Source organism: Tasmannia lanceolata, unplaced genomic scaffold, assembly GCF_043159265.1.
Source record: "Tasmannia lanceolata isolate RefF3 unplaced genomic scaffold, GAP_Taslan_0.1 ptg000020l, whole genome shotgun sequence".
Lineage (NCBI taxonomy): Eukaryota > Viridiplantae > Streptophyta > Magnoliopsida > Canellales > Winteraceae > Tasmannia > Tasmannia lanceolata.
Genome location: NW_027518697.1, coordinates 14005061 through 14032546, shown reverse-complemented (window position 1 = coordinate 14032546; position 27486 = coordinate 14005061). Strand labels below are relative to the sequence as shown.

The 27486-nt window shown below is 39.3% G+C and overlaps 2 protein-coding genes across 3 annotated transcripts; both read right to left on the bottom strand.

Annotated features, from left to right (window-relative positions):
* Positions 1 to 877: 877 nt before the first annotated feature.
* Positions 878 to 7793, bottom strand: LOC143854776 (uncharacterized). Its single transcript, XM_077364885.1, has 6 exons — positions 7637 to 7793; positions 5907 to 5967; positions 5612 to 5747; positions 5140 to 5467; positions 1874 to 2002; positions 878 to 1740 (listed from the first exon to the last, which is right to left on the bottom strand). The coding sequence occupies exons 1-6, from the start codon at positions 7740 to 7742 to the stop codon at positions 1256 to 1258; spliced, it is 1245 nt and encodes a 414-aa protein (XP_077221000.1). The 5' UTR covers positions 7743 to 7793; the 3' UTR covers positions 878 to 1255.
* A 2074-nt stretch (positions 7794 to 9867) lies between these two features.
* Positions 9868 to 19555, bottom strand: LOC143854014 (monosaccharide-sensing protein 2-like). 2 transcript variants are annotated; one of them, XM_077363720.1, is made up of 6 exons: positions 18644 to 19555; positions 18184 to 18303; positions 16778 to 17344; positions 14905 to 15854; positions 12902 to 13089; positions 9868 to 10171 (listed from the first exon to the last, which is right to left on the bottom strand). In XM_077363720.1, the coding sequence occupies exons 2-6, from the start codon at positions 18260 to 18262 to the stop codon at positions 10084 to 10086; spliced, it is 1872 nt and encodes a 623-aa protein (XP_077219835.1). In that variant the 5' UTR covers positions 18263 to 18303; positions 18644 to 19555; the 3' UTR covers positions 9868 to 10083. The 2 variants fall into 2 exon arrangements, with proteins under 2 accessions (XP_077219835.1, XP_077219834.1); XM_077363719.1 differs by having other exon boundaries at positions 9868 to 11118; positions 18644 to 19554.
* Positions 19556 to 27486: the final 7931 nt, after the last annotated feature.

Genomic DNA, 27486 nt, shown 5'->3' with positions numbered 1-27486 from the left:
CTTGCACTAAGAACGGTCTCAGTTACTCCATTCCATTTAGACTTTCTGCCAAAACCCCTTTGTTGTCAAGAGAACAGCACGATCATTATCATTTTCCCTTAAAAGAGTAAGAGAATATCCACCACTCAAATTCTCTAAGCAATGAATGTAAAGATAATATTGTTTTGTAATGTGGATGTTTGCTTAAACTGTTTTAACACTATCCGTGGATTATTTTATTCTAAGATTGCCCTGGCCCACCGTACACGTGAATCAGAGTCATTGATTTTGTGGGTCCACCACTATTCTTGTATATTGGGCTCTAGTCATATACTAATCAAGGTTTTAAATATCAGAAAATACCGGTCATTGTTTCAATATATTTCTTAAAATATTGAATTATATTAGGCACTATATTATGATATTTAAGTTTGAATATATTGTGATATTTTAAAAATACAGTGCTAATGGAGATCCCATTGAACTAGGAAAAATTAAGGATCTGAACCATGTTTGGCCACCATGAAAAAATATTCCATGGAATATTTGCGGGGCCAGCTCTAAGAGGTTAAGATCATTCAATCTTAGTGGGTCCAGTTAGTCTAGTATTAGTATAATGGGGCCCATTAGATCAATGGCCTCAATTACTATATAGTTCTCAAAGTGTTATTTGTGCAAAATAAAAAAACAAGATGATATCGGATACTCTCTGCTCTGATATTGGCACTCCTCTTCTTATCTTAAACGTTCCTCATTGACTGCAACAAGGGATTTAAAAATAAAGAAACCTTACAAATTTCCCATCGGAGGTTACAATGCACAACTAGTTCGTAGCTACCGAAAGCCGAAGTGGGAATCTTAAAGTGAGTGGAGGAGTGCCTATATCGAAACAAGGGAGTGCAGGTAAGAGATAAGAAAATTTTTATTCCAATTATAAGTTTTGGACTGGAAATCGATTCCTAAAATCCAAAACAAACAGGGCCTTCAAAATTCTTAACTATAAAGAATCTCAACAAAGCCGTACTAAGTTCAATATTAATCTAATCATCCAAGATTATAAAGAAGAGGTGGGGGCAACCATTCATGGTCAAGACCTTTCATCTATGGTGAAAGATCATCTAATCATCCAATGGTTGATTATAAACATGGGGTGGGGATCACCAATCATAGTCAAGACCTTTCATCTATGGCCTCTATAGTAGATGATGGGTGCAAATGGACGGTCAGAATGAGGACACTGGATGAAAACTTCTGATCAACACTTGCAGTACAACCATCACTCAAAACCTTCTTCCTCGCTACTTTCTGCAAACATAGAGGCCATTTTCATGGCCAGTTTCGCAGCCATTTCCTTCCTCTGGAAATCGGGCATCAACCTCAAGTTCCCGCGCATATGGCTAATCTCACACATCAACTGTTCAACATTCTCAAAACCCAAATGCATCTCATTCTCTGAATCCATCAATTCGGCTACTTTAGTTTCAGATTCTTCCTGTACTACTGAGGATGACGTTTGAGCTTCATCTGCATCATCACCTGTTATGACCTTTCGATCTTGATCTTGGATCGGAATGTTTCCATTATCCGTTCCATCTCCCACAGCCGTAGATTCAGCGAGATTAGATGATCCGTCTCTTGTATCAGTTGGAGGGAGATCATTAAAAGCAACCCATGATTCATCCACGCCGTCCCATGGTTCAGCTGAACCTCTGGATAAGACTTCATACTCAATTTCGTAATCGGATTCTTCATCTGAGAAATCTGGCAGGGAAGAAGAAAGTACGATGAGTGAAAAATCATGTACTCGTGACAAATTCAGTAACAAATTTGATTAATGAGAAGATTTGATAACAGAAGTTCGTAAGGTTTTGATGATTTAAAATGGAAGGAGCACCTTCTTTATCGACAGGGGTTGAATCGGAGATATTGTTTCCGGTTTTAAGGATCATTCCAGGCCACATATGAGCAGAAAGAGCTCCATAAAGTCGCTCTACTCCTTGGGAATCACCATCAACGGACAAACCTGACACAAAACCTTCCGAGTTAGTTCTACTCCAAATCAAAGAAAAACTGCAGGACAAAAAATCAAACATCAAGAAGCATGCACTGAATACAACTAAGATGTAAAAAAGGCATTGATCTGCAAACTAACATTCTGCAAATCAAATGGCGTCGAATAACACCATTTCACTATCCAGAAAAAAGATTGCCTTTCCAATGCACCATAATGCCGAGCAGTGGGCACAAACAGCTGTGGAAGGTCAGGTCTAGGGTGTTGCAGTGTGATACACTAAAAGAACTTCCAATCGTCAATCGGGGTTGGGGGGCGGGGGGGGAACACAGACACTGAAGCCTCCATGACCCGAGAGAATGAACGCCGAAGACAAACCACCTCTCTCATCAACGGCAATCCATGACTACATAATCAGAACTTACTAAATCATTAATCGATCATGGAAGACAAACCAGTTCCCTCATTGACACCGACCCATGACCCCATAATCAGAACTTACTGAGTTAATCATTAATCTCTAACTAACTCAACTCAACTCAACTCAACTAAGCCTTTGTCCCAAACTAGTTGGGGTCGGCTCTTTAACGTACTACGTTAATCATTAATCTTTCCCTCGCTCGTACCCCCCCCCCCCCCCCCCCTCCCCCCCTCCCTCTAACACACACACACACACACAGTCAGTATATTGTCTTATACAGATAAATTGCCATAAATACCCTAGAAGAGTTTAAAAAAATTGACGAGACAAAGTAGAACACACCAAACACTAGCCTAAAGCAAGAGAATGCAGACCCGCTCATTCCCAAGTTGCCTTTTTTGCTTTTTATGACAAATGAACAGATGATATGCCTCATTTTTCCCAATAGAAAAAAAATTTCACGAGTTTTAATGAATATGACTGCATCATTCACAAAAAAATATATTTATTGGTTGCTCCCTTACAAAGTGACAATCAACCACCACCATATGTTGGTTCCTTCAAAACATTGGATTGTAACAACGTTGATGGCACATCAGATAGCACGAGTACAAGTTCATAGCGTGGTCTGTGCACAAATATTCTTCAAATTAATCTTTAACCCAAATGGCTTCATCATCTGAACTTCTTGTAGTCCGCTACTTTTTTGTCTTTCATAAACAAGCTAGGGAAGAATTTCCCACAGTATAGAACCTCTAATACCAAAATCTGGTCTTCCAACCTCCGAATAAATCATTTAAACTCTTTGACGAAACATCCAACACTTCAAAGACCTTCAGGATGAAGTGCCACAACCATAGCCTTATTGCACAATGAATGAATAGGTGATGCACATTCTCTTCAGTTTGTTGCACATGATGCACATACTTGCAAATCTGAATCTTTCTGTTACGAAGATGACCATGTATCAAGATTTTAACAGATGCATGCCATCCTCAAAACAAAAACCTTCCCGGGTGGTGTAAGAGCATCCCACAACTAAGACAAAGGTGAAGGTCCCTGCCCCCCCCCCCCCCCCCCCAAGGCTGCCCCCCCCCCCCCCCAAGGCCCCTACATGCAAGAGTAATTAAAGGGACTTAAATAGAGAAGTCACCCTAATGATCGATCCCTAACCCAGATGATAGGGACCATCGTAGGGCCATATTTTAATTTTTAAGTACGTTTTAGGTGTCTTTTAAGTCAAAGAGTTATAATAGGGGTTTTAGAGTCTTTTTACATCAAAATAGCTTAAGTTTATTGAGTTATGTATGTTTTAAAGAGGCCCCAAATGTGCATTACGGGATTTTTGAGTAGGAAGCAAGCAAGAGGGTATTTTGGTCTAAAAGTGTTGGTTTTTTCTTTAGGGTTTTAGAACTTTCTAGTTCTCTTCTTTTTTCTTATATATTGTAAGCCTTAGTGCACTTTTTGAAAAAAGAATGCTATGTTATGTTATGAATGAATGAAAAGATTTGAAGTTTTTTCCTCTTTTCTGGATGTGATGTCTACTCTTGCAGAGGTGCAATGCCATGATCTTCCCTAAGGTGCGATGCCTAGGAACCCCTTGGTGTGATACCTTGGGTTTTGCTTGGTGAGATTCCGACCTTTCTATTTATCTTTCACGTTTCTTTTTTCTAATTTTTTTTCCCCATAAATCACCTTCTCGGGAACCCGAAAACCTCTCTTGTATTATTTTTCGCTCATCTTCTACACAAAACCCCTAAAATATTCATTAAAAAAATTTCTCAACCGTAGAAACATCACTCGAATCCATCCCTATCCCGTGTCTCTCGCATTTTGTCCCAAAACTCATTTTACACCTTCCCAGCATCCTCAAAGCTTCTCGACATACTTCGAAAACCTCCCGGCATATGTCTGCGCCACTCTAAACGTAGTAGAAATATTTTTCCAATCTCATAACATATTTAGGAACCAAAATCTAATTTTTACCCCCATCCTTTTTACCCCTACCGTCCCCTCTATAGACCCACCCTCATCAGATTTGGTATCGGAGAGGAATATCAGTTCAACATTCGATCACCCTGCATCACCTGATCTCCTGTCTGCACCCTAGCTAAGACGATTAACTCTTCCAAACTATAGAATATTTCTCTGATTTAACACCCTCCGCCTCTTTGAGATTCCTTCAAAAGCCATGCGGATTGACTTTGATACTAACTTTGAAGTTTTGAAAACAGGTTTCAATCAGAAAGAAATAAATTTACATTCAATTTCTAGCAATGTATACAATTGGCATAGAGACTTGACCTTTAAACAAGTTAAATTCCCATCAGAATGGGTGAAGAACAATTTCAATAGATCAAAAAGCATGTCCTAGAAATTAGTGGCAAGGATCCCGTCCTTAACAACCAGTAAAACAAAAGATGCAGCCCTGATTTCAACAATATGATATGATAGCAAGTTTCAAAAGAAGCCATGTAAGTATGAGTCTCTATAAGTATATCAACTATTTGGAAATTTAAAACATAATAAAAATAAAAATCGAGAAATTATAAAAATTATGTGAACAATTAAATCTTTGGCTAGGAAACTTCATAATTCTCCTTGGATTGTTTGAAAATCCATGCCTTGGCCCAAAAAAAAAAACTTACTGGGAGACTTCCTAACACTTTAAAGTAACTAAAAAGAACCAATTACCATACAAGGCTTGAGAGGGACAAGAGAACCTTACATCTGTCAAAGTCAGCATTGGATGCACAAGCTTCTATGTATTCAATGCTGTACTGGCTGCACCATTCCAAACACGATCTCCTGATCTCCCAAGAAGGTTCTTCGTCCCCCAACAAACTACTGCCCTCAGACTCAATAATTCCATAATCAAAGTATTCTGGATGAGGATCGCTAGAGGATTCTCCACGCTTTTGCAGACGTCTTCTATATTCTGAATGAGCAAAGTGACCAGGCAAAAGATCTGCTTTGTTCCCAATGCACAATAAGATTTCGAACTTCTGAATATCAATACCAGAAACCCAATCTTGGATAGCAGCAAAAGACGATAGCTGAAGACAATGGCAACAAACATAAGATTACCTACATCAGCCCATTAATATGTAACATCACCTGGCAACTTTTGGAACTTGTAAGACAGTGGCAACTGAAAATTAGATAGAATGCAAGGTAAAACAGAGAGCTATGATACTGACATCATTCAAGTCGAAAACCATCACCAGGGCAGCCAATTGGTTTGAGATGGGCAATGACCCAAACGAAAAACCCTCATCAAGATGAGCCATCCATATAGAGATATCAGCTGTATAATACTTTGTATCAATGGTCCACCTGTCCAGTGAAACAGCAAAAGTATTATTGAAGAAAAAATTGCCCGTCACTTTTATATATTGAGACACTAAAATGGAAGACAAAATCAGCCCATTTATTGTATGTATTAGAAATGCTATTGTTGTCAGTTGCTGTAGAAACAATATTCAAATCACTTACCCGTGACAAAGAATTTCAGTTGGTAAATCTGAAGCATCTGATAAATCCACTGAAAGCAACCCTACAAAAGTGAAGCAACAAATAAAAGAGAGAAATATAATAGATGTCAAGAAAAAGCAACAAAAGCAATTATGTCATGATAAAGGACAAGAAGAAACAATTGCATGAGTTAAAACTGCACAAACTACAAAACCGATCATAATTAGCTAATAAGAAATTTGTATTAAGAGAGAAAGGCAACCAAGAAAATGTGAAGCCAGCGGGCCGTGCAAGAAATGTGTCTAACCGATTCTTCGTGCTGCCTGCACAAGAAACTTATGTTTGCTAACTTGAAGCCCTTTTCCACAAAACATTCAGCGCGTTACTCTTTTCAAGCATGGGTCCACGGAAAGCAAAGATTCTAAAGGGGATGCATGAATTCAGCTGTCTTCCATCATTCGCCAATTTTCTCTTTAAACCATGGTGTCTCCTGCCACATATTCTCAAAGTAGAACGATTTGGGCCCCCATAGTTTACTTCCAACTCAAAAATGATAAGCGCACAATCCGATATGATTCTACGTAAAGCTAGTTGGAATACTCCAAGAAATGATCCTTGTCCATGGACTAAGAATATGTCCAAGCAAGCTAAAACCGGATCAGGTCGATTGCTTGACCATGTAAAGGGACCCGCACTTAACAAAAAGTCAATGGATTTATTCATGTCGATGAACTCATTGATTTTTTTTTTACCTAATTTGTCTCCGAATATATTTATAGTTGAAGAAAATCCATTCACTGATGGGATGGCAACATTGTTGTGAAAGCATTCAGGGTACAGATCTTTCTATTGTAAAATGCATCACATAACTTATCCTCGACTGGCTCAAGGTTTCACCAAAAACAACCTTCCACAGTTTTTCCTCTAAGACTGAACGAAACACTCGAAAAACTACTAAGAAATATCTAAGCAATTCATTCTTCTTCGGAGCTTCTCTTACTCCCACTGAGGGACTCCACTGGTGGCAATGTCAGATTAGGCTTTAAGATGTTGTGGACGATGGAGGCGCCGGAGAGGTGCGAAACGATGACCAAGCCAACAAAGGCGTTCACATTGGCTGCCTCGCCCTTTGCTTCCTTCTGCTCCCCCCACTCTGCCCTTATTTGAATCCACCAGATGATGATGGATAAAATCCAAGGGTCTGCCTCAAATATCCAGGACTGGAGGTCATGCCTCAAATATCCACTCAGGCTGGGACCAACCAAAGTGGAATCAGAAAATTCAACCAACCATGGTTTAGACTTTGGACGAATCAAAAATGGGCACCACATAACATTTGCATCCATGTACAATTCTCTACATGATTTAGCAGAGCAAGCCCCTATATTCTAAGGAACCAAACTCTCACAAGGTTGGACATAACAAGGGATTTTACACCCAGCTCCTAGAAATCCCTCAGAATTTTCCACAAGTCCCTTGACCCAAAGAAAAGTATACAAATCTAACTCCAACCATGGTATTATTTAATTCTAATATCAAAAAGTTTCAATTAATAGACCAAGTTTCCGATGCATAATTCTTACCTTCTATGTATAAAGTGTAAAAGTATAAGAATTCACAAGCTAAGAAAAAATGAAACGGACAGAAAACCCACAAATTCAATTGCACTGTGTCAGCCATGATAAATCAATAACTCTAATAGATGCCTAAAATCCCTAAATTATGCATATTTACCGGACCCATAAGCTTACTTGAGAGGAGAGTTCGCTTGCCTACGTTCGACGATCCGATAAAGAAGATCCCGGGCCTGTTCTCGACAGGAATCCGATCCAGCTGAGGAGTTATTTCCCTTCCCATGTTACAATTTCCTAAACCCAGAGAGAGAGATTTTCTCTTTTTGCTTGTGTTATGCAAGGAAAGCCTATGGCGCATTTTAGTATAAATATAGGCTGAAATTCTAGTGTGCGCATCGTAAGTAAATGACGAATAATACCCTTACTATGCTGCTAGTTCCCCGTGTATTTCTTTGATTTTTTTAGGAACTTCAATGGCAGCAACACGGAGGGGTATTTAAGGTAACCAAATGGTGTTTCTGAGTTTCATAGTCGAGAGTTTGGAAAAGACTATGATACCCTTCATTCGTCAAGAGTGTGGTCCGTGTGGAAAAAGACTATGATACTATCAAGTGAGAAACCGCGTTCCGGTATTTAAATAGTCAGGAGGTGTTTGGATTTTTGCACTCGTTAGTGAACAGCTAAGATAAAACAAATCTTTGGATAAGCTGTTCTTGCGATTAGAGGTCTTTCTTGGATAAGTGTTAAACAAAGAAAAACAGAGAGAAAAAATGAGGGAATGGTTGATTCAAGGCAAAGTCACCTTTGTTTGCTGTAAAATTTCTCTTCCTTCATTTCATTCAATTACCACTGCTTAGATACAAGCATCAAGGTGTACCATATCACCATTCACCAACCCATTTGCCCACTCACACAACACTTAGGCAATAACTACACCCACAACCCTACACTACATAAGCTATAACTAACCCCAACCCCCTAAAACACATACCCACAACTAAGGTTTTAAATTTCGGTTTCGGAGGTAATTTCAGTCCTATCGGAAACCGAAATCTTAGCCAAAATCCAAAAAATGCCAGAAATTTGGTAACAGGCGCTCAAAATGTCGTTTTTGGGGCCGAAATTTCGGTAATTTCAGCTTAAATTCTGTAAATGAATAAAAAAATAATATTTAATCTTAAATCTCGCCGAAATTTCGACCGAAATTTGATACGTTTTTGGAATTTCAGTTTCAAAACGTTTCGGGTTCGTTGCTGACCAAAATCCGAAATTTCAGTCGAAATTTAAAACCTTGCCCACAACTGCATACTAACTAATCCCATTTACACCACTTAAGAATAAGTTTGTCTTGAAATCATCTTTTATGTTGTTCACGAACATTCCCATGGTAACTGTTTATTCAAGAACAAAGGCCGACATCAAAAGAGGAAAGCAGCTCTATCCTAGGATAGAATGCCCCCTCGTATTCTTGGCAACAGTTTAATTTTCAGGTGTCATAGGCTGTAATATGTTAAGTTCTAGTGCTTTGTTCATTCTAAGGAAAAAACAAACAAAAGGGGATGGAAATACTAGAAAATGAGGAAGAAAAAAACCATTTCCCTTGTGTAGAGAATAAAAGGTCCTCCTTTGTTTTGGATTTTGAGAATCAATTGCAAGTCCAGAACTGATTAATGGACTCAATATTAAACATAATTTTGAGTCCATTAATCAGTTTCGGACTCAATCTGTCGTCAAAATCTAAAACGAATGTAGAATGGCATTCCGCAACCCTGACCTGTTCGCCCATTTTACCAAATTTTTCGCCCCTTGTAGCACTTTTTTTTCAAACAAAACAAAGGCATTTCATGTGATTCCATTCTGCCTCTTTGCCCGCTTTACTGAAAAAGGAATGAGAAGCCCTAAAGAACGCAGACTAAACTTAAGGAAATGATTCCTATTTAAAGAGCCACATGCCATAAATTCAAATGATTCCTATTTGAATGAGTTTTTATATGGTGCCTGACCTTGAAGTCCCTTGTAAGCAGTATTTCAAAAGTACTGCCCTCGATATTTGATCCAACAGCAGACTCTGAAAAAGTGGTCTGCTGTTGGATCAAATATCAAGTGTGGTACTGCTAGCAAGGTACTTGACGGTCGGGCATCATATAAAAACTCATTCAAAGGAAACGTAGACAGATATAAGAAAGAACAACAAAACCAGATGGGAATTGCTAGCGTCCATCTCAAAAGGGTTTCCGCGGCTAGTCTGTCGCACGTCAGACCAGCCACCTCATTAATGGAGACAACAGCTTTTGTCTCCATTCACGAGGTGGCTGGTCTGACATGCAACAGACCAGCTGCGAAAAGCCTTTTGTGATGAACCTTAGCAAATCCCAAACCAAATATAAGGAAACATAGAAGAACAGATATAAGAAATAACAACATAATGAAATATATGGAAACATAGAGGAAAATATATAAGAAAGAACAACAAAACGAAATATAACGCCGGTGGAAGAACTGAAAGTTCCCATACTTTCAAACACCTCAATGAAGAAAAGCAAAAACTCAGAAGCAGCAATCATCATTCCCACTACTTTTCCTGAATCTATCTTTCTTTTCACACTGGCAACTCGTTTTACCCTTCACACTCCAAACACAGCCAATATCATTTTCCGGAAGATAGACGAGATTGCGCACATTGCCAGAAATCTGCACTTAGGATGTGTTTGGCTGCCATGAAAAAAAATTTCCATGGAATTTTAGTTTATCAAGTGGTGAGAGAGGGCTAGGGAGAGTGGGAGGAGAGACTAGAGAATGCATGAGTGAGGAGAGGGTGAGGAAGGGCTGGGAAGGTGAGGAAAGGCTGGAAAAGAAGGAAAATAAAAAATCTAATCAAAATACAATTTATTTTGGCTAATGATGTTGGCACTACCACGTTTTGACAATAGCACTAACTCATCTTGTCTTTTATTATTTAAACAGCTATCAAATGTAATTACAGTTCCCAAAAAAGGTCAGTTAAAAAGGAAAAGACAAGCTGAATTTGTGCAATTACTAAAACATGGTAGTGCCACTGTCACTAGCCTTTTTCCCCTGCTTTGTAGCCACTTCTTACACAGTCTTCAGTCATGGCATCCCAGGTCTCTTCATCTCCTACCCTCCCTGGCCCTCTCACTACTTGATAAACTAATATTCCAAGGAAAAACAAACTCATGGTTACCAATCTCTCAGTGAGTTGGGATCAGTTTTTGGAACCCTGCCCTGCTCCGACGGCGAAGAACTCGGAGATGACTTCAAGAGGCATTCCCTTGGTTTCTGGAACCTTCAAAAACACAAACACCCACGAGATTACACAAACAACGGCATAGATTCCAAAGACACCGGAGAGGCCAATAGAACTCAGCAAAACAGGAAGTGTGTAGGTAACGATGATGTCTCCGATCCACATTGCCAGAGAGCAGATGGCAATGCAGAGTCCGCGGACACTGGTGGGGAAGATCTCAGAGCAGAGGATATTGGGGATCGGACCAAAGCCCGTGACAAAGGTGCAGAAATAGACCACTACGCTGGTGGTGGAGATCGCAGCTTGGACAACGGAGTTCATGGTTAATAAGTTAGACACAACCAAAACAATCAGGGATAGTACCAAAACGGGGATTGTGGTGAGCAATAGCCGCCTGCATGAACAAACAATAACATAGTAATGACAGTAAAAAGGAAGCAAAAGAAATTAAGGGATCTGATATCATCTACGGGGTCATCGAGGATGATTTCCACAATCAAAAAAATGGATCTTCATTTTTTATTTTTTTTTGAAAGCATACAAGACAGATCATCTCAAAACAGAAATGAAATGATCAGCCCAGGTCAATCCACGCTTTCCTTGTTAATTCCCTTATCCCATTTTCCAATTTGAGGGATATGCCAAAAGGAAATAGGAAATGACTAAGAAAGGTCCTACACTTCCAAAACAAACCGAGCTGATCTCCTTTGAAGTGGATAAATAACTTAGACTAACGCATGGCACATTCTGAATTCCCCTCGACAATCAAATTTCCAGACAAATTTTCCTTCAATATATGAAAACCGTTAAGAATCCAATATCCCAATGGGAACAGAAAAGGCCTTAATGACAAGTTCCACATTGTCTTTAAACATAACATCTGCTTTGTTCAGACCATAAATTCTCACTATCCATGTCCTACCCATAAACTCAACCGAAAAAAACCACAGAAAATCTCCTTCCCATATTATAATAGCTCTATTATGATAAAACTCAATAGATATACGCTTTTCTTCAAAAACTTTTCGTTCGGTACCCCGTGAGATCATGACCCCAATTTAGATGTCGCTCGCTGATTTTGAGAAGCAGATCCAAGGGAAAATAAAATTGCCCCCACATTCTATGCACCACTTTACTATGGATGAATAAATGATCAGCAGACTCCTCATTTTTACAAAGATGCAACCTACTAGACAATCTGAACCTTTTTTTTAGGAAGGGTATCACACCCAATGATTTTTACCCGACATCACTAACCAACAAAATACCCTGACTCATGCGGGCCCAGAGCACTCCAAACCCATGCAAAGGTAACAAAAATCCATTAACAGCCATAAGAGAAGCAAAATAAGACTTGACCGAAAAGGATCCTAGAGACTCCAATGCACAAATCCTTCATCTCTGAAAGGAGAAATGTTGACCCCTTCAGGCAAACTAAGGAGAGAGAGTAAATATATGTGGTCTAATTGTTTAAGGTTTCTCCTATAAACTTTTACACCAAAACATATCTTTGGTACTCACCCATATATGGCCAACAAGATGGATGTGGTTTCTCCTATAAACTTTTAGACCAAACAATAACCCCTCCACCCCAGCCCTGATTCCCACGCCGTGCTCATAGCTATCTTTGATACTAACCCATAGATGGCCAACCGGACGATATAGACTCAAAAAAGCATGGCACAAACACAATTCTCCAAACAAAAGATACTCCCCTAAAATCTAATAGCATCACCCCTGCCCACCCTGAACTTTGGAATTTGAGAAGGGAATGATATCAATCATGCCCTTGTTTTAAAAATGGCAATCCTATATTTATTTATACTTCTGTACTTATCTGTCAAAAGGCCGTAACAATTCCCAAAAAACTATTAACATCCAACTAGAGAGGCGTTTAAAAAAGTGAGTGTCGTTAAAAAAAATAAAAAAAGGAGTGTGGACATCATTTCCCTTTTAAAATGAGAATTTAATTATAAATGTTGATGTCATTTCTCCTACATGAGGGATTTGGATAAAACATAAGATAGAGGTCCAGACCTATAGGCAATGAGGAGTCCCCTGGGCTACCCTGCTAACTCCCAGGGAGGAGAAGAGGCTGGCATGAAGGACTTTTTTTCATTTTAATAAATATATGAAGTGCTAACTAGGGAAAACTAAAAAAGAGAAATTGAAATTACCTTCTGCCGGAGACATCCATGAGCCTCATGGCAATACCTATACAAGGAAGCATCAACAAGGTTGTGACAGCACTGATAAGGATAGACGCCGAATCTGAACCGATGCCCAAGTTTGCAAGAAGAACTTCAACTCCTGCTTGCTCAAGAATCTGGGGGGTGTAGTAAAGAACCCCATTTATGCCAGCAAACTGCAAAAAAGCAAAGAAAATAGACGTAAGAATGTGGAATAAACAAAATATTGCTTTTGTAAATGACTGAGTTAAAGCAATATCCATATCATATAAACAAAAAGTATCTATCAAACATTTAAAGCATGTCTCCAAATGGAAAAGGCAATTCAATTCTTAAAGACAAAAAGAAGCATGATTTTAAAGCACGTCGAATGATGAGCCCAAACTCGACGAAAAGGGCCAATCTGCATTGAACTGCCCTAACAATCATAATGGTACACCCAAGTTTCTGAAAATCGGAATCAAATCGTAAATCGTAACAGGGTTCGAATCGTAAATCGGATCATAAATCGAAAGACTTTTTCAGATTTATATTTTAAAAATGAGAAAAATATTAAAAAATATAAAAAGGTAAAAAATGAGAATAAAATGAGTAATTATCTATTTTCCATTTGAAACTATTAAATTAAATATAAAATTCCATGATTAGTAATCCGAAGCACAAACGATATTCATCGCACGATAAATTACTAAACAAAGCACAAACTATATTCATCATATAATAAATGAGGAAAGTGTAGCCGTCGGCTTAAAATATAGTTGGCCGACATTGTTTGGGTGATCCAAACCATTCATTTGATGGGCCCTCACATAGATAGGGTGTGCCCAAAAAATCAGCTCCATTGGATCATCCCAACCCTTCAAACTGTGGAGGCAAAAATGGACAGATTTGTGAAGGTTTATACACGTCCATTTTTGCCTCCACAAATCGTAGGGTTGGGATGATCCTATGGAGCTGATTTTTTGGGCACACCCTATCTATGTGAGGGCCCATCAAATGAATGGTTTGCATCACCCAAACAATGTGGGCCCCCATTGTATTTTAAGCCGACGGAGTAGCTAAGTTAGCTACTCGACCGAGTAGCTACACTTTTCTCATAATAAATCATTATATAATTTATCACAACAGTAAACAAAGCACATCCTCAAATCTATAATAATCATCATACAAAGAAATGTCAGCAATAAACAAAGCATTTTGAAATGATTTTCATTTTGAAATCACAATCAATTCTCAAAATCCAAAAGAGACAGAATCGTAAAAACAATAAAAACAATCATAAAAATCGCACGATTCAAAGTCAAATCGATTTGAATTGTAAGATTTTTACGAAAAAAGATTCTTCGTCCGATTTGAATCGTTCAAGCCACGAATCGATTTGAATCGTAAGATCGTAAATCGTAAGATTTTAACAACAGAGGATATGCCTACATTTATACATAAATGCAAAACACCCATTATATATGATGGGTTGTGTGTGTGTTTGGTGGATTTGGTGGCATTCAGAACAGATAGGATCATAACAAAAGATAAAATCCCCAACTTCCGCTTTTATAAATAAAAGAAAATCTCAAACTTTTACAGATGATATTGATTAAATGCAGACACAAAGAGAAGAAATAGCATTGGAGGAAGAAGAAAATCAAAATCAGTCAAGAGAACAGCAACTTTGACGATGGCAAGAGCAATCTGCGCAAAGCAGATTAGTAGTAAGAAAAAGAAATGAAATGAAACCAGAAAGAAGAAAACAGAAAATGAATAAATAGTTTGCAACATTCAATGGAATTTAACTTATTTTAAAAAAGGCAAATGTAGATCATATTTTCGGAAAGGAAGTACACACATTATGTAACAAGATTGCTAAGCATCAACTAAATCACCCAATATGCTGGAAACAAGAAATACTTCAACAGCATATCTATTTTAATTTAAAATGTAATTGGAATTTTTTTTGAATGCTATAATTGGAAGTATTTAATACTGGTTCTTACCTGCTCAAGAATTTGAATCCCAATCCCGACCATCAAGGCATGCTTAACCCCTGGTTCAAAAATAACCCGCCACCTTGGCCCTTTTGTCACAGTTACAGATGGGTGAACCATAGCTGGTCCAACAGGATGCTGCTCCAAGAGCTTCTTGGAATAAAGTGCGGGCTGGCTCACCAAAGCAGCAGCCTGGATGAACTCACTTCCTTCAGGAGGATCAACCCCACGAAGCGAAACAAGGGAGCCGCGCTGTGACACAGGGGCACCATCCTGGTGCAAATAAATCCTCTTAAACCCTCCTTCCTTCTCTCCATCCTCCCCTTCTCGCTCAGACCATTTCCACGCTAGCTGCCACCCACCACCAATACCCATGCTACTGACTGCCTCCCCTGTGTTCCCCTCCATGAGACTGCTGGGGCGTCTCATGCTTAAACTGCTCCTCCGGGAAGTCTGCGGTGGGACGATGTCCTTCCCTTCCAAGCTGGTTGTCTGACGTGAGAGCAGTGGGCTCTGCAAATTGTCATCGGAATCACCCCCTCCATCAGATGGGTAGTCCTCTGCCTCTCTCTGGAGGCTCTCCTCATCCCAATCATTTTTATGGCGCTGGTCTGCTGTACTAAACATGCTGCCAAAGTTGGGGAAAAGCGTGCTCCGCATGCTTCCCATCTCAGGGAGCTTCTCATGAACACTTCCAAAGAGAGTAACCATAGGATCCATAAGGGGCACACTCTGGCTTGCCGTGCTCCCTTGGCGAGACATGAGACCAAGAGTACTTTGTCCAGTGATGGGCCTGGCAACCCACGAGAGTCCCTCTTCAGCTCCATATAACATGATCTTGTCCTTATCGGCCATTGGTTCGTGGTCATCGGTGAGATAATTGGCCGGGCCTATTATGTATTCTTCTATAGATGTTTCACCTCCGACTCCCAGGCCTTCGACCAGCAAAGCCATTTCTCCTGTAGATCAAGGCATAATCATTATCTTTTGCCACGTATTCAAGTGGTCTAAGTTTTAATACCAATATGACGAAAAGAAAAATGATATTACTATTTCTTTTTAATTTTGGGAAGAAAACAAGCTACCTATTATTAATGGTCCCTGGAATAAATTAATCATTCCGTAACCAATTTAAAGAATAAAAAAAGCCCAACAAAAAAAAACATTATATAACCACATAATTACATAGTAATAGTAATCCTGCTTGTTATAAATTAGACTTGATTGTTTTGAGCTCAGAGATTTTGATTTTCTAATTCCTGGTTAAGTTCCCATGTATGTGTTGAACATTAACTTCCAAGCTGTTTAGTATGCCCGCATTGTAATCAATTTGATCACCGAAGCTATGATTGACATGGAAAGCAGAAGTAAAGATGTTCAATGCAAAATTTTGAAATTATGTAGTGTGTTGAGATAATATAGTTCCTGCACGATATTAATTCTGGGAAGGAAAAAATAGAAAGAATTTACATGTTGGGACTGCAAAGGCCAAGAAGCTTGATCTGAGAAAGCTTTTCAAAGAGCTTATCATGAAGCAGTTTGAAGATGAATACATTGAACAAAATATTTGATTGCCTAATGTACCTAAAATATTCACCGCAAAAGCAAAAAAAAACATAATCATATCATGCATGAATGTCAACGTAGGCAAGCTCTCTACGTCTCTTAATGGATCCTATGTTCAGACAATATGATACAAGTGGGAATCTCCAGAACCATATTTATGTCAGATAAATTATGGATGATATTTAACAGCTAACCGCAAAGCTCCCATGTTAGCATTCAGAGAAACTAAGCCCCAAAGTCCATACCAGAGAATAATTATAACTTATCATTTATCCAGAAAAAGCATTGCTTGAAGACATGCTATAGAATTACAAACCTGAGACATCTTCCCTGCCCCGCAGCCTCTGCAAAACTTGTTTGGCCTCCAGCATCCGCCCTTTACTTACAAGCCACCGTGGAGACTCGGGCAAATAGAATATTGTCAAGAAAAAATACAAAAGGGATGGAATGAAGAGAACTCCAAGCATCAATCTCCAGTTCGGATTGTCCATCAAGGACATCCCAAAAACCATACAATATGATAAAAACATTCCGCCAGAACCACTGAACTGTGGAAGGGTATTCAATAATCCCCTGATGTCTGATGGAGCCGTCTCGGATATGTAAATAGGAGTAAGTGTTACAGCCAAACCGATTCCAAATCCATCTATTAGCCTAGCAAAGAGAAGGACATAAACATTCGGGGACCACAGCATTACCAAAGCACCAAGAAAGTAGAGAACTGACGAGATTATCAGCATTGGACGCCGACCAAGCCAATCTGATATGGGCCCAGAGCATGTTGTAATAATTGTAGCTCCAATAAGTGACATCGCAACTATTAGTCCTTCAACAAATGGCTTACTTTCCAAGTCGAACTCCTCCTTTATGTAAAGAACAGCTCCTGCAGAAAATTTGAAGTATTTCAAAACTGAGAACTGATACCTAGCATTAATGGGTTATCTATTTTGCTTTTAAAAGATATATCATAATATTTTATCATAAAAAACTGGAATTGCATAGGAAAGAAGAATGCCCATGGACCCACCCACAACGCAGATTCACCATCCAGAGAAAAGAAAAAAACCCCACAGTGCAAATCCAGATAATAGATCTGTGCTGTTGTGCAGATGTCTTGTATTCTACAGGACCCTGACGGACTAAGTTTTGGGTTTTCTCTTAAGGGTATTTCGGTAAATTTCTCCATGTAGTGGCGTTGATATATATAAGCCACATGTTAGGGTTGCGGGATTAGGTTGTTATTCTTTTGTGTTTTCTTGGCCAAGAAGAAGAGACTCTGTAACCCTAGACCGAAATAGTGAAAATCTTCCCCGTGGACGTAGGCAATGCCGAACCACGTAAAATCTTGTGTTTCTTGCGTGATTGTGTTTCTCTGCAACGTTCTTTTGGTATTTTGTTGCACATATGTTCGATCCATGTTGAGAAGTATTTCTCGGATTTTCTACAAGATCAAAGAACTCCTTACATGTATATAACTGCAACTATCTTCATGGTTGCCAAAGACACTTGCACAATTAGACTCTTGATGCAAGTGAGCAACCTTGAATATTTGGAGCCAAATGGCCTTCTTTAGATTTAAAGGTTAAAAAAATTGGGAGTTGTTTGATCTTCAAAGCACGGCTATCTTTAAAATCTAATTTTAGTTCGAACAAGTAGTCAGACATCAGTTTAAAAAAAACAAGTAGTGTCAGACATTCTTACACAACTAAGAGAACAAATCACCTGCAATCGTAGCATTATCCCATCCTTGCAACAAATTTCCAATCGAAGCAGCAATTGCTACAAACACAGCTCCTTTCATCTTCCTCCAACAACCAATACTCCTATTCACCGACCAACTACCTGCAAAAGAAAATTCAATATTACAAATCAAACAGTATGGTCCTTAACCATCAACATCCAAAGCCTCCTAACCACGCAGTTACAAACAAAAGTTACTGGCTTAGAGATTTCACACCAGCTTATCCACAAAGAAAGAAACCAAAGAAATTCATCAAAAGACAAAAAAATAAGACACAAGAAAATCATCAGCCCCAAGCAGATAACACGCAATCCTCTAAACAAGAATCAAACAGTAGAGGTGTCTCCATTTAAACATATAGTCAAACCATCAAACAAACACATTCATTCATTCATTTACCCAAATGTTACTCAAAATCGTATCGAGAACGAGATCCCATACCTTTTCAAGATCGAAACACCGCCTTGCAACCTTCTGAGAAGGATAATTCAAATATCCTAACAAGAAACGGTCACGGTGATACTAAAGAACAGAGACAGATATACCGCAAACTGGCTATTTGAGGGGATTATCCTACTAGACAAAACTTCGAAAGAAATAGTAATCCGATTCTCTAATCAAAAAGAATTCAGAACTCGGATTTAGGGTTTTCTAACTCAAAACTCATCCCTTTCTAGTAGAAAAAAATCATTGATTTCAAAATAACTCAGATTTCGAATCCAAAAACAGCAATTCTAAGCTTCAAACTACCAAAGATTTCTTCATCTCCTATTTCCTCCACTATAAATGAAGAAAATCTCTCGAATTTCCAAATCCCACCCCTCGAACCAGCTAAAACCCTAATTTCCCGCCGAAAACTATTAGAAAACTCAAAATCTACTGATTTTCAGTATTTCACCACTCGAATCTAACAAAGAAACCTCCAAAATCTCTGCTTTTCTACTAGAAACTATCAACGATCTGAAAAAAACCACTGGCCTCCAACATGCAAAAGTATTTAGAATCAAAACCTCTTGTTTTCTACTAAAAATCGTAAAGACACGTAAGCTCCAAAACTCAACAATCTCAAGAATATTCGCCAATCTACCCATCCTCAACTTAAATAACGGTAAAATCTCAGAAGCGAAAAATAACTACGATTTTTTAAATGAATTTCAACCGTCAAAAGGCTACGCTAACCCTAAAAAATCCCCGATTTTTTTAAGGTTGAACGGCTGAGATGATTAGAAATCAAAATGACTGAAAATTCAAGGAATATTAAAGTAGTTTTTTCTTATTTTCCTTACTTCTTCTTTTTATCTGCAAATCTACCTGTCAAAGGAGAGACAAAGAGATCACGTTTCAGATGAAGACCAGAAGCTAAAGGGTTAGAAGTGATAGGTTAGAACGTGCCGCAATTTTATATGGACGAGAGAAAACTGGCGGAAAAACAAGAGACTTTAAAAAATCAGGAGTTTTTTTTTATGGTGTAAGCCCTTGTAGTCTCGTTTTTTTTTTTCGAAAAGTCCTGTACGGACCACACTATAGGATGTTCCAAACCGTCCATGCTGTGGGTGTGCCCCCAAAAATCATTTCCATAGAATAATCCCAACCCTCCGATCTATAGAGGAACTGCTCTATAGATTGAAGGGCTAGGATCAGCCTATGGAAATGATTTTTTGAGGCACAACCTATTTACGTTATGCCCCTCTCTCTCTCATGGGATGATCCCAACCGTCCATTAGAGGGCCACAATGCCCTCTTTCTCTCATGGGATGATCACAATGCCCTCTTTCTCCCATGGGATGATCCCAACCGTCCATTAGAGGGTCACAATGCCCCGCAGGTTCGTGCACCTCTCTCTGGTATCCTCCGATTATGAGTGAACCTCCTCTCACAGGTTGGTAGTCTCTCCCTCTCAGTTGTTTAAACCATTGGTAATCCTAAATAAACAACTTATAAACACTCTAAAACCACTGCTAAGTTTATATAAACCACTTATAAACACTCTAAACCACTGATAGGCTTATATAAACCACTTATAAACACTTTAAGTCACTGATTACCCTACATTAAACACTTGTACACACACTAAACCACTCCTAGGCTTGTATAAAACACTTATAAACACTCTAAACCACTGTTTACTCTATATAAACCACTTGTAAATACTCCAAACCACTGCTTACCCTATATAAACCACTTATAAACACTCTAAACTGCTGTTAGGCTTACATGAACCACTTATAAACACTATAAACAACTGCTTACACTGTATAAACAACTTATAAACACTCTAAACAACTGTTTACCCTATATAAACCACTTGTAAATACTTTAAACCACTGCTTACCCCTATATAAACCAATGCTTACACTGTATAAACAACTTATAAACACTCTAAACCACTGTTTACCCTATATGAATCACTTATAAAAACTCTAAACCACTGCTTACCCCTATATAAACCACTTACAAACACTATAAACCATTGCTTACATTGTATAAACAACTTATAAACACTCTAAACCACTGTTAAGCCTATATAAACCACTTATAAATATTATAAACCACTGTTAGGCTTATATAAACAACTTATAAACACTCTAAACCGCTGCTAGGCTTACATGAACCACTTATAAACACTCTAACCCAGTGCTTACACTGTATAAACAACTTATAAACACTCTAAACAATTGTTTACCCTATATAAACAACTTGTAAATACTCTAAACTACTGCTTACCCCTGTATAAACCACTGCTTATACTGTATAAATAACTTATAAACACTCTAAACCACTGTTAAGCCTATATAAACCAGTTATAAACAATTTAAACCGCTGTTAGGCTTATATAAACAACTTATAAACACTCTAAACCATTGTTTACCATATATTATACACTTATAAATCCTCTAAACCACTGCCAGGCTTATATAAAATACTTATGAACACTCTAAACTACTGTTTACCCTGTATAAACCATGTATAAACACTATAAACCACTGATAAGCCTATATAAATCACTTATAAACACTCTAAACCACTTATAGGCTTAGATAAACCGCTGTTTACCCTATATAAACCACTTGTAAACATTCTAAACCACTGATAAGCCTATATAAACCACTTATAAATACTATAAACTACTTATTACCCTATATAAACCATGTATAAACACTCTAAACCACTGATAAACCTATATAAACCACTTATTGTAGACACCCCATTTTGACCTGACCTCTAATTTTCCCCAAATTCAAATAAATCCCCCCTGGTTGAGTTCCCGAGTCCTGAGGCTTAATTGTACAACCTTATCTTGATATTTTCACTAACACATCTTGTCTGCTTGAGCACAGAGTGTTACCCAAAATATTGCCAGTGTTCTCCAAAATCCTCTCGAAAAATTACGCAAGAAATAAGCGAAAAATGGGCAAAAAGACAAGCCGAGTTTGTGCCATTATCAAAACTGGCTGTGCTCATATGTTTGATACAAAAAAAAAGAAGAAGAAAAGAAAGGTAAGATAAGATGAATGGAGGGTGGAGATCAAAGCAAGGAAGAGAAAACCCTAAAATCTAGCTATTTAGCTCAATGAGGGGGGTCTCATTTTTTTGGAGAAAAAAACCAAGAAGCAGAGAGAGGGAGAAAGAGCCGCCGCCGACCACCACTCCTCCGGCGAGCCACCATCTTCTCTACCCTCTCCTTCATCCCATTCCACCGCCACCAGCCGCCCATCTTCTCCACCCACACCACCATCAGCCACCCACAGCCGCCACCTCCACCTCCATCTTCTCGGGCAAACCTCCCCCTTTGCCTCCACCAGCCACCATCCACGGCCACCATCTCCACCCCAAACCTCTACAATCACCCTCTGCCGTTTCATCCACCAAAACCCACTTTCAAAAATCATTTTTCTCCACCTCTCCCAACACAGCCGCCCATCTTCTCCACCCAACATCACCGCCACCTCTGCAACTCCTCCACCACCATCGGCACCACCACTTTTTTTTATTTTTTTTAAACCTCCAAACCCACCACCGTAACCACCTCCATCGCCACCTCTACCTTCGCCCCATCCTCCTCCACAACCCACGGCCATCATCTCCTTAAACCCCAAAAACCAACCCTAAACCCACTTCACAAAAACCCGAATCCATCAAAACAGCCACCACCACCTCTGCAACTCCATCAAACCGCCGCCGCCGCCCCTATTCACCACCGTTCTCAACCCCTTTGCAGATTTTCCAAACCATTTCCACCCAAATCCCCATCTTCCGATCATCTCCAACCTCTAGCCACCACCAGCCGCCACCGACCACCCCAAACCCATTTCGAAAACCCCCTTTCACCCTCATCTTCTCCAACCCCCACCTCCAAAACCGCAACCCATTTCCACACCAAACCCACTTCGAAAACCCAAATCCATAACCCTTAAACCCCTTCTCCTTTTCATCTAAAAAGAGAGAGAGAGAGAGAGAGAAAATCCAGAGAGAAAAAAACCAGAGAGAGAGAGAGAGGGGAACGCCGATCATCTTCCCCAGCCTCCCCGTCGCCTCCACTCGAAATCTGGCCGGCCGATCTTCCCCTCCACCACCGCTACCCCCCATTTAAAAAAGAAAAGAAAAGGGAAGGCAAAGAGAGAGAGAGAGATATATATATATATATATACACAGAGAGAGAGAGAGATTGGGGGTTGTCTTCTTCGGCCTCATTCTTGCCAGCCATTTGCTCCGCCCACCGACCCTACCACCATTTTCTTTTACCCATCAAACCCACTTGGGTTTTCTTCCAGTTGCAGCCACGATCCCGCTCTCCGTTGATCTACGCCCCAAATTCGATCCGTCATCATCTCTGGCAATTTTGCCCCGATCCGCCGTCTCTACCCAATTCAGAAGAAGAAGAAGAAGAAAGGAGAAGCAAAAGCCTGAACCTACAAGGCTCCAATTTCAAGTAATTCTCCCAATCTCTTCCTTTATTTCATTCTTGGTACTCTCTATTTCTCTGTTTCTTTCATTTCTGATGGTCTTAATTCCACGTTATTTTGTTTTGGTCTTGGAAAACAACAAATGATTGGTGTGTGCTTTATGTATGTCCACAATCTGTTTGATTAAAAGCCTCTAAGTGTCGAACATTTATTTGAGTTTTCTTGGGCCATCTTAGATGTGCCGATTGTGATTTGAGGCTCTATTCTTTGAAGTCATAATATTTTGCCTTTAAATCTTTAAGATGAGAAAACCATCTATACTACCATGTACCTGTCTCTTTTGGGATGTGTGTTCTCATGCCTACCCTAATTCGCTAACTTTTGCCATCATACACATGCCCTCCGGTTCTATGTCTAGTAGTATTGGAAGTTAGTATCTGTGTTCGGGGTCTTCTTCGGTTCTTCAGGATTTCCATCGCCTTTTCAGAAACTCCTTCTCGGGCTAGGGCGATGACCGAACGTATCTTGAGCCAACCCCCTCCTTTCCTGCCTTAGAGTCTTCGCAGGTTAAGGGATTTCTTCCTTTTTAGAGTTTGTCATAGAGAGTTTAGGAGTCTGTCCTTCCATCTTTCAGAGTCAGTCTTCAGCATAGGAGTCAGTCCTTCAGTCTTTCAGGAGTCTGTCCTATCATCATAGGGGTTAGGATTCTGTCCATCCCCTCATCAAGTCATGTGATTTTATCCGCTCCTGCAAGGTATAGGATGCTGTCCAACTCTTGCAGAGTCGTGATTCTGTTAATTCCCCCCCGCAAAGCATAGGATGTTGTCCAACCTTTGCGGGATATCAGGAGTCTATCCTACCCTTATGATGATAGGATTCTGTCCTCTTGAGTCAAAACATAAAAAATATCTGAAAAATCAAAAATCTCAAAAATCTCGAGTCATTAGAGTGTAGTTAGGAAAATCTGGTCCGAACTACGGATGGCTTGATCTCTAGCTGAGGGGTACGTAGGCAGCTCAGGCGTGCAGCTGGCATCCTGAGTCCAGTCACCCTTTCACCATCTTTTTACCCCATCTTTTTTTACACCCCCCTTTTTACACCATTTTTACACGCCCTTTTTTTCATCATCATTTTTTTTAAATCGCCATTTTGCAAATATTTCTCATAACTTCATAACTTTCACAACTTCAAAAACTTCTATAAGCTTCAAAATCTTTCAAACCTCTCAAAACTTCAAAAATTCTTCAAAATAACCTTACCACCAATTTTCAAAAGATCTTCCCATAGAGTTAGGAGTCTGTCTTAGGCGTGTGGGGTGTCTTAGAGTTAGGAGTCTGTCCTGATTGTGTTGCTTTGTCATGTCTGGTCGTGTGAGTGTCCCTAGAGTTAGGAGGCCTCAAGTCGTGGTCGGTTAGACACTTAGTCGAGCCGATGACTAGACTAGAATGTGCTTAGATAGCCCATGGTTTTCCTTAGGACACGCAGCCTAGTCACACATAGGGTGTAGGGTCCGCTTTCATTAGTTAGGGCATATAGGGAGTCCTAAAAATTACCATTCACTTGAACTTAAGTAATGGCGCAAGAAGCTTTAAAAACTAGTCAGGTCTAGTTGATCGAGTCTAGGATAGCGGTCCTAGAAGGTTAGGCATTGTAGTTTAGCATAGGTCGCCGAACTACGTTGGCTCTTATTCTTCCCGAGGCCGGGATACGTAGTGCAACTAAGATGGATGGCCATCTTAGTCCGAGTCAATTATCGCATTAGAGTCTAGGATTTGTCATATTGTATGCTGTGTTTTCTTACTTTCCTGTACATATCCTATACCTTTAGCTGTAGCATGCATGCGTTTGCCCATCAGAACATAGACACCAATTAGGCATGGCACGCATAACCTAGCTATTCTTAGGTGGCATGTCTTTCATTTATTTTGTGTGTGCTTTTTATTCATCTCCGAGACATGCATGATTAGCTAAACGTTATCTCGGGGATATTCGTTCCCATTTCGCATGATTTTCGCCCAAAACTCTTCAAAGTTAATAATAAATGGCATAAGAGACCAGGTGCTTGTACTTGGGCAAATCGGGAGCGCCTAACCCCTTCCCCATTCGTTATCAGGCACGGACCTTTTATATCTCTGGTTATCTGTTGCGACAGAGCACAGCATAGGATCCAGGGCCTACTTCCTTGGATGGCGACTCTTTCTTCGTTTAAGGTGCGTCTCGAATCCGGGCTATTCCCCGAGTCGAGAGGTATCTCATTTTACATCGCCGCTCATGCTGTGAGGGGCACTCTTTCGAGAGTTCCTTGGCGGAGCTCTCCTTCACGTGGATGATCCCGAGACTCGCGTGGGGGCACGTCCCCCCGCCTCTCTCGGATCGGGGTCCACACTTATAAACACTCTAAATCACTGATACGCTTATATAAACCACTGTTTACCCTATATAAACCAGTTGTAAACACTCTAAACCACTGATAAGCCTATATAAACCACTTATAAACACTATAAACTACTTCTTACCCTGTATAAACCATGTATAAACACTCTAAACCACTAATAAGCCAATATAAACCACTGTTTACCCTATATAAACGAGTTGTAAACACTCTAAACCACTGATAAGCCTATATAAACCACTTATAAACACTATAAACTACTTCTTACCCTGTATAAACCATGTATAAACACTCTAAACCACTGATAAGCCTATATAAACCACTTATAAACACTCTAAATCACTGATAGGCTTATATAAATCACTGTTTACCCTATATAAATCAGTTGTAAACACTCTAAACCACTGATAAGCCTGTATAAACCACTTATAAACACTATAAACTACTGCTCACCCTGTATAAATCACTTATAAACACTTTAAACCATTGTTAATCCTTATAAACCAATTATAAACACTCTAAACCACTGGTAAGCCTTAATAAACCACTACTTAGGATTATAAACCACTACTGAGGATTCTTAACCAAAGAAGCTATATAAACCACTTATAAACACCCACTTCAGTAGCGATTTATCGTAGTGAAATAGTAGTTTAACTTAAGAAATTAGTGGTTTACAGTAAAATAACAATGATTATAAAGTGGAAAATAGTAGTTTAACATGGAAAACTTTCATTCAAGTTTATAAACATATCTTATAATTGAAAGAGAAGGGAGAGGGCTAGAAATACACACATTTCCATTGAATGAAGGCTTTGTGCAATGGAATGATGGTTTCTAGTGAAGATTTTTGCGATTTCGAAATCTAATAACATTTTTTTGCAATAGTTGTTGTAAATTGAGGCGTTTTCCAATGCAATGAAGGGTTTGGGAGGCTTTGACATCTAAAAATGAGGTTTTCAGCAATAGAATGGAGCTTTTGGCATCTAACAATGGAGGTTTTTGGGTTTTAAAAATGGAGATTTTTGGGTTTTTCATACGTACGTAGGTGGGAGGAAGAAGAAGAAGAGAGAAAAAGGTGGGTTTTGGGATTTGTATTCTAAATGTAATCATTTCAAAAAGGTGATTTAATAGGGAGAGAGAGAGAGAGAGAGAGAGAGAATCAAGGGCATTTTAGTCATATGCACTCTTGATTGGTGATTTACAAAACACCCCTCTTCAAATGTCATAGTCAGTAGAAACCCCTTCTATTTGGTCATTTTCTCTCTTTTTTTCTCTTTCAAAAGGCGCGAAAACCTGGTCAAAACGCAGACTTTTCAAAATACCCGTACTCTTTTTTACCCTTCACCTTCTGACATGGAAATCCGTGTTCAAAATTTATCTCAAAAACATGGTAAAAAGGTGAGATAATATTACCAACCAATTCATTTGGTCATTCCACCCATATTTTTAGTTCGTACTTTTAAGTTTTAACTAGAGAAAACGGTTCCTACACGCGTGTAGATAAGTTATCTACACACTAGCTTAAAATACAGTGGGGGCCACATTATTTGGGTGATCCAAACCATTCATTTTTAAGGCCCTCACATAGATAGGGTGTCCACAAAAAATCAGATCCATAGGATCATCCTAACCATTCGAACTGTGGAGGATAAAAATGGACTAATTTGTGAAGGTTTAAAGACATCCATTTTACCTCCACAAATCATAGGGTTGGGATGATCCTATGGATCTGATTTTTTGTAGACACCCTATCCATGTGAGGGCCTTTAAAATGGATGGCTTGGATCACCCAAACAATGTGGGCCCCCACTGTATTTTAGGCTAGTGTGTAGAGAACTCCCTACACATATGTGTAGGAACCATTTTCTCTTTTAACTAAGCTAAAGCAAATACAAATGTTAGGAGAACGAACGACTATGCATAAATTTGTATGTGAAACCAAGACTGTTGATCTCGAAGAAATCACTAAATGATCACTGCTATGT